Raw genomic sequence first — 13,514 nt, forward strand, 5'->3', positions numbered from 1 at the left:
GGAAAGTGATATGATAACAGGTTAATGGGATGATGAAATGTAAGGAAAAAGGTGGATGAAAATATGACATTTCTGAGTCCCAACACTTGCCATCTCTTTTTCTTCTACCTGCAAAAGTGGATGGTGATGTAGCTCTTACTGCACCACGTGATCAAATGGGGGTGGGTTGGTGTTGGAGTTTTTTGTTTTGTTTTTATGATTGAATGAAAACACTAATGCAATGCACTTTTCTATTTTTGAAATGACATATGTTTAATGCAATTTTTATTTTTTTTAACAAAAAGTAAGAACAAATGAATCAATTAGGGAAGAAAACAATGCATACTTTGACACCTCCTCGACAACGACGCAAAAATGTGATGAGCCTCAGTATTGCAACAAGAATGCTACAACTCCCAAGGCTACCGACTTTAATTATCAACCCATGGTTCGTACAAACTTAAGAGGTATCAACACTATATGTGCAACATACAAGGTGTCATTCCTTTGCTGTCATGATGTAATGGAGTGCATGTACTGAAATCAAATCCTAAACTAATTGTTGAAAATGAACTACTCGAAATGGAAACCCTAACCTATTGCAAGAAATAAAGTACAAGGAAAGAAATATATTCTAACTGCATAAAGATCATGAACTAAATGTAAAAGAAACCTAACCTAACCTTATTTATCACATGTGATGATTTAAACTTACTGAGCATTGAATCTGATCTAGGGAGTATTAACTGCTGCATGCATGTGCTAATTAAGAAATACAAAGAACTATTTTTCTTTATCTTTTCATTTTATAAATGCAAATACTAATCTTTCCTTATTCTTTGGCAGGGGAGATAGGTGTGGAAGAAAAGAGTATAATGGTTCAAATGGCTTGGAGGTCGAGTAGGGGCCTAATCTTACTTCTAGTGATGATTTTTCTCAATTTGGGCTCAAAACAGGCCACTACAGATTTTCCAATAGGATGTCTACAGGGAGTACTAGTTTCTATAGGATATCTACAGGGTCCCCTGTTTTATTACAAAAAATAAGTTGAAAGCTTAGGGGGTGGTTTAGAAGGTGGAATGGGGTTTGAGAAAGGTGGGTAATTGAAGAATAAGGCATGGAGGTGGTGGACACTATCCATAACTCAAGCAAAGGCTTCAAGATGGGTAGATTTGCTCAACGGAAATGTCAATTTTTGCTTATAAAACAAGATTTTGGATTGAGACTTTAGTGGATTTTGGCGACATGGGTGGATAAGGCTTGGATGAGGCAAAGGAGATGAGTTCTCCCTGTAATGTAGAAGCTCCTGCAACAACACACATTATTGTTTGCATCTATCTACAAATTCATCTATACATGGAAAATATTTATTAAATAACGAAAAATTACTAGTCAAAAAATCAGAACTTCGAGAACTAGTGAGCTAGTAAATCTATCAAATGCCTAACCTAATCAAATGCAAATGCAATAGGGTAAATTTTGTTATTAAATAGAATGTTTTTGTGATCTAATGAAAGTGGAACCAAATCGATTGAAACTCGTTATAATGCTCTAAAAAATAACAAAAATTTACTGTTCTTTGCTACAAAGAAGTTCCAGAAATCTAGATTTGAGAATAAGAAAACTAATCCAAGTAGCTCAATGATTACTCTGACCTTCCAAAGCTTTTCCAACGATGAAATGATGTTTGTGATCCTGCAAAGGAACTTACATCGACCATTTAACTCAATCCTACAACAAGAAATCATTAATACTAAATGTAGAAATAGAAAGAAACAAAAACAATAGATGCATGTGAATAAGAAGTGAAAAGAATAAAAACAAATGATACATAAGGGCTTTGAGGCTTCTGGGATGGCCAAGCCCAAGGAAACTCAGAGACCTATGGAGGAGAACAAGATTTAGAAGCTAAACATGACACCAATCTTCATTATTTTCATCAATACAATTACATCCTTGCAAGAAAATACAATGGAGTTGCAAAAATATGACTTCTCTCCACAAGAAGACTAATAAACCTCCCCCTAGAGGCAAATTCGATTTAGTACTTTATACAAAATGATTAGGAATCATTCCCCATGAAAGGAGGAAGCTTTCCCCACCAAAATCCCTTGATTAGTGGATCTGGTTCCCAATACTAGGAATCTGCATTAAATGACAGGGAACAACATTCTTAGATTTTCTCAATCATTAGAGTTCCAAAATCTGTGCCATAATTCCATAATATCTTGTTGATTTATTATTTAATATTGATCCTCTTGTAGTAGTGAGCAAGTCCTAAATTATCTCCTCCAAATTTTCATAATCTGCCCAATATTCTCATAATATTCTACAAAAGTAAATAATATTAGGCACAAATACACAATTATTCATAAACCTTCCTAATGAACATATTAAGGTTAAAAGTACATTATCTAATATAAAAAGAGAGATTTAATATGTTGAAGGATGGTTAGACGGGCGTTAATTTATGTTTAATTTAGAGGCATGGGCCTTAATTTATGTTTAATTTAGAGGCCCATAAGAGGTCATGCAAACAATCAGTTCCAGCGGATTCCACAACTGAGGCAGAATATGTGACAACAGCTGAAGCAACAAAGGAAATTGTGTGGCTTAGGAAAATTCAGGAAGATTTGCAGGAGAAACAAGTGCATTCAACTCCTCTCATGATTGACAATACTTCTGCAATAAAGTTGGCCAAGAACCCAAAATTCCATGATCGAAGGAAACACATCTATACAAAATACCATCTAATTTCACATCATGTTGAGGCCAAGACAATCCACTTATGCCATTGTTCCACAAATGAGTAGATTGCAGACATCTTCACCAGAGCACTTGGAAAAGAAAAATTTGAAAGATTCAGAATGATCCTTGGACTCATTAACATCTTTTTAGATTAAGGGGGGGAATGTTGACACCTAATCTTTTAGATTAGGTAAATCTATGTAAATATTGTAATAGAAAATAAGGAGATTTAGAAGATGAAGAGACATTGGGAGATGAAACCCAAGAGTCAATCCTTCCACATATATATCTATGACCCATCTTAATGTAATGATACAATTCGATTTGAGGAGTTACTGCCTAGTCTGACAAAAAGTCTCAAGTTTGATTCTTGTATGATTATATCAAGTTACTTTTATTTTCAATTCACATGGTATATTATTTCTTATATTAAAACTTTTTACTCTAAAATATCTTCAACATAGATATGCGATTTACTTGCAAAGATGATAATGATGTGAGAAAGGAACATTCTTTCTTATTTCTGAGTTCATGCTCAATAGTGAATTGATAAACTCCCTTTTTTTTTTTTCGGAAAAGGTGAAGGATCTATTCTTGTATAAAAGCTTATATACAAAATAATGCATAAGAATAGTGTTGTGCTATGTTTGAATAGACATGAGAGCAAATGGTTATTCATATAAATGTGGGAAAGTGTTAGGTTAGAAGCGAAGTTTCAACTTTATACTAAGAGACTTTTGGGTTGACCCACTTTATGGATCAGGAGAAGAGTTCACACACTTCATTCTTGTAGCATGCACCGTGATCCCTTTAGATGTGGAACGTTTGATTTGACAAGGCACGCACAAAATTGTTGTATTTCATTTCTGGGCAGTGGCTTTGGAAGTAGCATGTGTGAGAAGAGCCACTAAGAAGGATGTGCTATCCACTTACAAATTCATTTAAATTTAGTGCATGTTTGGTTAGATCATGGCTTAATTGTGGCCTGGTTTAGATATGGATTTCGAGGATTATGGAGTGCAACGATGCAGATTTGAAGTTGGGTATTTAGTCAAACAATTTTGAAGTTATACCTCGTCGCAGAAGTGCCAAAAACCTGGAATATTTATCCTACTCCGTCAAAAATATGTAAGAACCTCCTCGAAGGAGACCCCACCCCACCAAACCAATATGCCTGTTAACTAACTACTGCCGATTAATTAAACCCTTCACAGGTTTTTGTACCAACAAGTCAAATCCTCTCCCTCGCAAAACATAAATGTATGAAGTATACTGCCCTACAACACTGGACACTCAATGACGCGATACGATCAAACCGTATTCCACGTGTGCTGCAGAAATATCGAGATAGGGATGACAGGGCAATAGAGAAGCTATCCAACCGCCACTCCTTACTAAGCTGTTTTCTTCACCTAAGTGGTTTTAATGGGCGGTATTTTGAGGTTAGGTGAAGCATTCATTCGTTCATAATTCACGTTCTGTGGAATTGACCTTTAGTCTTTATAAGTCCAGAAACCACTACGATACTGCGATATTGACCACTGTTAGCAAAGGTTTCACTGATCTAGCTTGTACAGAGCTCAAGGGGTTTCCTGGGGTAAGTCCAGTATCTTTTCTGGGGTTTCAGAGCCCCTTCATTCTTTCTGTCTTCTAGTTAATAATAATTTTTGTTTAGATATCCCGTTAATAGGATTAGTGCTGGTGCTGTCCTCGAGTTCTGGTGCCTTACAAGTTGTTCGTCATTAGGATTAGTGTATTTGGATTTTTCAGTGCTTTTTGGAGGATTTGATCAGTGTTTGTAATTAAGTTTCCTTCTATTCCCAGAAAATGTCATTGTTGTGGTGTTCTCAAGGTTTTTGGGTCCTTTTCTATCAAATGTATAGATTATGTCTGGGCCACTGTGCACTTCTTGTGATTTCTTGGTTATCTTTAGATATGGGGTTGTTGATTTTGAAACTTTTACCGTTGACTGCCCCTAGCGTGTGTCTACGGTGACTATATGCACGATCGGTGATTTTGGATATTTTTATCAGTTGGTTTGGCCATTTGATGAAGAAGTTTGGGAGGTTTTGTTAATTTAGCCATCCGGATCAGCTATTTTTGGTGGATATAAAGGGTCTTAAATGTATAAGGGTTTTAGAGGGTTTAGTGTCCACTGTATAGATATAAGAAATTTGTTTAGATTTTTTTTTTCACTGCAATTCAGCCAAACAGACTGCTGGATCCCCCTGACTTGATTTATAATTGTTTTACAGATCACATCTTTTATTGATAAAGTATGGGTCTTCTTAAGGCTGTTGTTGTCTTGAATGGTGCTGCTGATGTCAAGGGGGTTGTTCAATTCACCCAGGAAGGAGATGGTGAGTTTCCAAACTATCGAGTTTTAATGAGTTTTGTTTTCAATGTTATGATTACTCACTTTGGGAATTTTTGGGATAATTTATATTATTTATTTCAGATATGACTTCGATTGTGCTTATTAGGCACCCATGTTTTCACCTAGGCTTGATCAGAGAATTGCATTGGCTGTTTACAATTTTTTGATGACCATGGCCATGATTACAATTTGTCTCAAAGTGGTCCTGTTGCCCTGGGCACTCTAAGCTGCTTTGCGTAAAAGAAACCAAACGAGTTGTTTAAAGGAGAGGTGAACTGAGAATCTCCATAAGTCTGCTTCATGCATTGCAAGTGAGGGCAGGCTCTATCTGCACAGCTGTTGGCTGGTTTTATTGTTTCCACTGATCTTTGATGATAAGGAATGTTTAGGTTATATGAAACTGACACAGAGTATTATGAGTTTTGAATCTAGCTGGTTGGAGTTTCTTCCAGCTGGAAGGCCAATAATGACAGACATGATCTACCAATAAAAAAGTATGGCTAGATCATAGTACCCCGTTTTCGAGTCTCTGTGTGCTTTACCTTGTAATAACTGGTGACATTTTGTCTGATTTAGGTTCCAAAAGTTACTATATTAATCTAATGGGCTGCAGCGGAGGCCTTAAGATATTTTATCTTGTCTATTAGAAAGCAATGGTTTTCCATGACACAATTAGATGTATGTGTGCAAATAGGTTTTTTTTTGTCAACTGTGAATGCTGACATAAAGGATTGCATTACTAAGGAAGGGATATTACCTTCCAGTTTCTGTTGCGGGCGGGCAGATTATCAGTAACTTAAAGTAAGGGATATAATTAGCTCTATTGACTCTCTGAACTAAATCCATGATTGTGAACGCTTTTAATTCATGCTATTCAAAGAAAGAGTTATAATTAGCTCCACTGACTCTCTGAAGTAACTCCATAATTGTGAACGCTTTGCAATGCATAGTATTTTCTCCAAGGCAGTATAATCCCTTTGAAGCAGATAATACTATTCTTTTGGGATAGAAAACTCTTTGATGAATTTAGTGAAAATACGGCTCCTAATCCCCCATGGAATTTAGAAATGAGAATTCCTCTCTTTTAGCGGATAAAATATATATCCCCCAACTTGCATTCCTAAAGCAGGCATTCTCTATCTGAAAGATGAGTTTTGATAAATCTTCAAGAAAGATAAGGCTGCTGTGTTTTAATAGTTTGTTAAATAGGTCCATGTTATTTTGTTTCAGCAGCTAGAGCCAATGAAGCGTTAGATAAGGTACCGTGTTTGAAGTCGCTGCACGAGTAGAAGTCTGAAACTACATCATGAAATTAAGATGTCTGACTGAACGAGGCAATTTAAAAAAGTATACGTGGACTTCTTTTGAGCCAAGTTACCAGATCCGGTCCATCTTATCCGGATCCGGATCTGCCTAAATACGTCCAAGAACCAGCAGCGTGGCGATCAACGGAAACGGATCCTTCAATTTAGAAACAGATCCTCTCTTTTTTATACGTTCAACAACCTTTTTTTTACCTGCCACATACAACAATTTGACTTGCTTATTTGCCAACAAAAATCTTCTTGTTTTTCCCTCTGTTAAACGAAAGGGAGCTAAGGATCCTTTTCTTCTATGTTAGAAGTTTTGTAAGTCGAATTATATTTACTGCTGGTATCAAATTTGCGTACAATTTAAGTTTATTGAGAAGCTGGATACATATGGGCTTGATGCTTACAGACTCCCAACTTATAATATGCAAAAAGCCTATAAACTAAGATTTTAAACATAAATCTTAGTTACAGTTATAAATTAAACTTATGCTTAAAATCGTATAAATTTTATATAAGCCCTTGGTGATCAACAGCAGGTACTGCCACTTATATTAAACATAAATCTTAGTTACAGTTATAAATTAAACTTATGCTTAAAATCGTATAAATTTTATATAAGCCCTTGGTGATCAACAGCAGGTACTCCCACTTATATAAATTTTTTTGAGTTCTAATTTTTATGTATTTTAATTTTTTATTTTGTGTATTGATAATTTAAATTTTTTAAGTTCTAATTTTTATGTATTTTAATTTTTAATTTTGTGTATTGATAATTTTTATGCATTTTAATTTTTTATTTTGTATATTGATAATTTAAATTTTTTAAGTTCTAATTTTTATGTATTTTTATTTTTTATTTTGTGTATTGATAATTTTTATGCATTTTAATTTTTTATTTTGTTGGTTGATAATAAATTTTAATTGAAGAGAATGTAGTTCCATTTGAGGATATGTAGTTAAACGTACTGCACATTAATATCACATTATGATATTAGTAAAATGATCATGGGTGAGACACTCATTTTTCTACTTACTATTATCATTTATGATATTATCATTATCCTTTTTGTACGAGGCAGGATGCATCATTTCAGTGTTTCAGTCTTCATATTTATAAATATATCTAATGGTTTCAGTTCAATGTTGTGGATTTGATTTTTGAACTCATGTTTTTTCAAAATTTCAAAATATTATTATAAATGTTGTGATTTATAAATGGATTTGATTTTTGAACTCGCGTTTTTTCAAAATTTCAAAATATTATTATATTTTTTTGTACTTGGCCTAAATGTTGTGATTTATAAATGGATTTGATTTTTGAACTCTGTGTTTTTTCAAAATTTCAAAATATTATTATATTTTTTTTTATTTCAAAATATTATTATATTTTTTTTGTACTTGGTCTAAATGTTGTGATTTATAAATGGATTTGATTTTTGAACTCTGTGTTTTTTCAAAATTTCAAAATATTATTATATTTTTTTGTACTTACGTATCTTTGCTGTATCCGGATACTGGATTTTCAAAAATCTAGCGAATCCAGATCCAGATCCGTATCTGAATCCTGGTAACTTAGCTTTTGAAATTCATAAAAAAATTTCCTTATCATGCGATCTCCCTAGCTGAACTTCGGTTGAACTGATAAATGTCATTTCGTAATGGCCAGTCAATTATTCAGAGTCAAGGTCCTTGGTAGGGCCAGATAAAACAAATTAATTGGTTCTAAGATAACAGGCCTTTTCATTTTCGTATGTTTGCCAAAATAAAATAATGATCCATCTTGTATGCCCTACACCCTGATTGCATGTAAAACAGAGCCCCTTATAGTGGATTGAAGATGCTATTTCAGTATAAATTAAATACATGCCCTTGAAGACGTTATGCATTTACAAACAGTGCCTCTGAACTGATAAATATATGAACAAGACTTTAATGAACTGATTCTCCTCTAAAGAACTTTCCATTTACAATCACAATTAGATATATAACCAAATTTTGGAGAGGCCGAAGTACTGTAATATGCTTAAAATGCTTTAAAATGTGTGATATATGGCTGAGCCAAAATTAGTCTAGATAAATATTGGTAACTTGAGTTACTGAATCTGAGATATTTTATGTGAGATCGGTCTTGAAATCAAAGGTTCCCACTTCTGTGGCAACAGGTTCTTAGTCAGCCTTCCGATGTTTCCTTCGGGTTTGATTCCAGGATTTGGCTACCTGGAAGCGTTGCCCTTGGTAAGGAGGGTGTTTTGCTTTTGTAAATCCACGTAGGATTTGATGCATTGAATACATGTAACACGTGGGCTGTCTACTCTCCTAATGTTTTTATCAAAGCTTTGGTAGAATTTTCCTACAAATAAGCTTCTACATTGAACCTTTCCATGTTTACTGTAAGTGGTACTGTGATAGTTAAGTGTGCGGAAGCTCTATTACAATCCTTTATTTCCATGTTTACTGTAATTGGTACTGTGGTAGTTTAGTGTGCTGAAGCACTAGAATTACAATCCTTCCTGCATACCTGTGGTGGTTGTAATGTACCCAGTAACCTCTGTCATTTGTTGAAGCAATCCTTCCTGCATACGTACGGTCCTTCCTGCATACATGTGGTGGCTGTAACGTACCCGTAATCTCTGCCCTTTGTTGAAGCTACAGGGTACCTCTTGGAATAATCAGTTTCCACCGAACTTCTTGCTGGTATACCTTTCTGTAACATATCCAATCATCTGATTGGGCTGAGTTCAACATTTTTATATCATTGATATCATTGCTTTTTGTTAAATAATGCATGCAACATGTCAATGCACGGATATGCAAATGCAATTAAAACATCCATAGTTACAGATGCAAAGAAAAACAACATTCAAATCATGACATAAGAAATTTTCAACACAATCATAAATAAATCACGAGTACTTATCTTTCTGGGAATTAACTACCAATTGAATGCAGCCAAAGAATGTTCCATTCAACCATAGTTTTTTCGTTGTACCTAATCTTTCTACAATAAGGCCACCCTTGAGTTGTCTATGAATTCACAAGGGAAAAATCACCTATGGCTGGCCCTTAACTCTTTTAAGTTTTCACATAGCCCAATTTCTGGCCCTTAACTCTTTTAAGTTTTCACATAGCCCAATTTCTGGATGTCACGGTTTGCGAATTCGTACAACGATCCCATTCTACTGACTTTCTTTCCTCATCAATCTGTACAACTTAAGGAACGGGATCCCTTTCTTTGCCACGCAATCTCAGGATATCTCACTTTCCTAAGGGGCACCAGGACAGGTTAGTCAGGAAATCTTACTTATTGAGGACTCTAGGGATGATCAGCTAAGATTAGGTTTCTTCAATGACAATAGTGTTCCACAGTCAATCATATAGTTTCATAACAGCTTTCCTCTCCCATTAGGCTGCACACCCTAAGGAATGGGATCTATTTCTTTGCCACACAGTCCCTCCAAGTCTCCAACACAAATCTGTTGGAATCTCATTGGAAACTCCAAGGATTTGCAGCTTTAGTTAAATTTTCTTCACATACAACAATTAACCATACAGATAGTCATAACACTTGATACATAGGTTTCTCCCTTCAGTTTTTAACATGGCAGCTTGATCTGTTAGAAAAAAACTCTTTTAGGAGGGAATGAATTGATATTCCATTCCGGAAGAATGAATGAGAAAAGTTCCCTTGCATGTCCAAAATTGACTGATTTTATTTGCAATGTGCATACATGGGAAATAGTGTTATCAGAAGTGGCAGAACTGACCAGTTTGAAACCATCGAGTGACAACTCCCAGTCCTTCCATCCCATTTTTTGGTGGAAATGTCTAAGGGGCGCTTCTTTGGGGGTGACCCGTACCAAATGGGAACTCCTCCCGAAGTTCCCAAGTCTAAATGTAGGGTTGACCTGTCCTGTAAGGTTCGGATGGGTTCCTGGCCAGCACCGGAACATTCAAAGCATTCACAATTAACATCAGCATTCTGTTAGGAGTAGATTGAAAATTCATCAAATGGATCTTTGGTGGCAATCTTTATTTCCCCATTTTCCATGGTAAATTAGGTAGTCACTTTTTTCTAATGGATCTTTGAATGATTGGGTTAGCAGAAATTTATATCAATTGAATGTTTCTCTAAAATTGATTGCTAAATCTGGTATCTCCCTCTTGTCTCGTCTTATTCAAGCTTTACACAGGAACTTGGCTTAACGATCACAAGTATCTTCCTCATCTGAACTTTGGATATTTATTTTTGCAGGGCCAACAACTGTAACTGGGAAGATCAGTGGTCTGAGCCCTGGTCTCCATGGTTTCCATGTTCATGCACTAGGTGACACAACAAATGGGTGCATGTCAACTGGTATGATATATGTCCTGGACGCATTTGTTGGCTTGCCTTCCATCATGTTTCTTTGTTTAAGTTGTGATCTGTGCTTATTAGCAGTATAATGACATGACCCTTTTTGGGTTCTCATTATTTATCAATGAATGCTAGGACCACATTTTAACCCGTTAGGCAAGGAGCATGGTGCACCCACAGATGATAACCGACATGCTGGGGATCTAGGCAATGTAACTGTAGGAACGGATGGTATGTCTTTTGGCAAATTGCAAAACTTGAATATTTTCTGGCACATTTATGCAATGTTCATGAAAGTATATTGAGATGTTCAAAATTATAACTGCGCTGATGTGTAATGTGTAATATCTCTCTTCAGGGACTGTCGAATTTTCAATTACTGACAGCCAGGTATATTGCTTCTTCGTTATACTATTTGTGTGTACTGCCATTGTTTACCCATTGACCTTCTCTCTCTTGACAGGTTCTTGGGTTGTCCAAACTCACTGAGTTTTCTGGAACACCGTACCTTTGTTTCATTTTTTTTTTTACATTTATACGTATGTTCTGATGTTATATCTTGTAGGTTTCCTTTTTTATATTATTTTGTGACTTATCTTGTAGGCTTCTAGGAGTTTGCAACTCCCACATTGTATTCATACTGGTTGTACTCTTCAGTCCAATTGACTTATTTTTGTGGTCATTTGTCGGATATTAATATAATTATTATATCTTCTTATCGTATTATTTTTTTATGATTCTTGGAGATTGGACTTACTTTTGTGGTCATTTGTCGGATATTAATATAATTATTATATCTTCTTATCGTATTATTTTTTTATGTTTCTTGGATATTCTTTGACCAGAGTCCTGTATTTGCAGATTCCTCTCTCTGGGCCACATTCGATAGTAGGACGAGCTGTAGTTGTCCATGCTGATCCTGATGATCTTGGCAAAGGTTAGTCAACTACCGCATTAGCTAACTAGATTAGCATTTTCCTAGTAACTTTCTTTCATTTGTAAGATTCATCTGTGTTCCTTTGGTCATCAAAATTTCATATGGGTGTCTATGGCTGGAGTTTTTAGTCAATTCAAATATTGCTATTTAATCCATTTATTTCATCAAGGCTTTTTCTATCTGGTTAAAATTGAAGCTGTCAGGATAATTAACATATTTTTACGTCCATATATATGAACATTTTATAGTAGTCCTTGCAGAACCACATACTGCCGAAGTTATATGAATGCTATTTTCAATTATTCGTTGTGTATTATGACTTTGGGATTTTAAATGATATTATAATACATTGAATTTGTGTACTTGGAAAGATAGTTATGAAACAAAATTAATTATTGTCCCGGCAATTAGTGCTTGTTATTTTTTCTTCTCAAGAAATACATATCCGCATATGTGCATTGGATTGTAGGTGGCCATGAACTGAGTAAGAGCACAGGAAATGCTGGTGGCAGACTTGCTTGCGGTGAGCGTCTCTTTTCTACTTCAAATTCAATAGCACCTGAAATGTAGCCATTTTAGCTGATTAAACTGAGTTGCACGTTGTTCTGTTGGTCTTTGGCAGGGGTTGTCGGTCTTCAAGGATGAATATGAGCAGTTGGTTATTTATAGGCTGGCTTTTTTAAAGTATGAATAGGTGTATCTATTACTCGTCGCTCTAGTTTGCATTATTATGCGAAAAGGATACAACAGTAAGCCAGATACAAACATTTGGAAGGTGGTTATTAGGTGAACCTAAGAATAAATTGAGTACGCTGTGCTACATAAGGATTTTGTATGTAATAGTTTTGATGATGTTCTACAAACCTATTCAATCTAATGGGTGGCCAGTTATATTCCTTTTGAATGTATTATTTTTCGGTTTTCTGTTATTTTTATTGCCATGTGTTCCGATGGTGAATGGTTTGGATAGGAAAATGCAAAAAGTCTGTTATTTATTGGTTCTTCTTCTTTCTTCCATGCATATCCCAAGGATGAAAACTCGAAAGTAGACAGTATGAACGACAGGGCATGATTCTGGTCCACCTCATCCTGTTAAAACATGAATAATTTAGCATTCCAACATGATAATTGGATATTCACAGTTGGAAGGCCATTTTCTATAAATTGGGTGATGTGAGGAATATTAGCAGTCTAACGATTAGATGTTCTTGCTTTTTTCTGCCGGAATTTGGCTGTCTAACGATTTAGATGTTTTTGCTTTTTTTCTGCTAGAATTTGGCAGTCTAACTATTTGATCTTTTTTTTTTTTTGGCTGGAATTTGGGGATATAAATTTTGGTGGAATCATGAATCATGAATTTTAGTCGTTTAAAATCTATGTTTTTGAATACACAAATGGGTGGAATCATGAAATTTTAGTCGTTTAAAATCTATTTTTTAATACACAAATGGGATGAATCATGAATTTTAGTGGAATCATGAATCATGAATTTTAGTCATGATAAAATCTATTGTTGAATACGCATCTATTTATGTAATACACACCTATTTTTGAATACACAAATGGGTGGAATCCATCTATTTATGTAATACACACCTATTTTTGAATACACAAATGGGTGGAATCCATCTATTTATGTAATACACACCTATTTTTGAATACACAAATGGGTGGAATCATGAATTTTAGTGGAATCATGAATCATGAATTTTAGTCGTCTAAAATCTATTTTTGAATACACATCTATTTGTGTAATACACATCTATTTTTGAATAGACAAATGGGTGGAATCATGAATTTTAGTCG

The 13,514-nt window shown here is 34.9% G+C and overlaps 1 protein-coding gene across 1 annotated transcript; it reads left to right on the forward strand.

Moving 5' to 3' along the window:
- The first annotated feature begins 4,155 nt into the window (after window positions 1–4,155).
- On the forward strand, window positions 4,156–12,637 carry CSD1 (copper/zinc superoxide dismutase 1). The gene is made up of 8 exons (XM_089403431.1): window positions 4,156–4,324; window positions 4,983–5,087; window positions 10,670–10,771; window positions 10,907–11,002; window positions 11,130–11,161; window positions 11,633–11,708; window positions 12,178–12,231; window positions 12,331–12,637. Exons 2-8 carry the CDS (start codon window positions 5,006–5,008, stop codon window positions 12,351–12,353), a joined length of 465 nt encoding a protein of 154 aa, XP_089259557.1. The 5' UTR covers window positions 4,156–4,324; window positions 4,983–5,005; the 3' UTR covers window positions 12,354–12,637.
- Window positions 12,638–13,514: the final 877 nt, after the last annotated feature.

The sequence above is a fragment of the Pinus tabuliformis genome, chromosome 2_1, assembly GCF_031772625.1.
Source record: "Pinus tabuliformis cultivar Carrire ecotype Pingquan chromosome 2_1, CPIR1, whole genome shotgun sequence".
Classification (NCBI taxonomy): Eukaryota; Viridiplantae; Streptophyta; class Pinopsida; order Pinales; family Pinaceae; genus Pinus; species Pinus tabuliformis.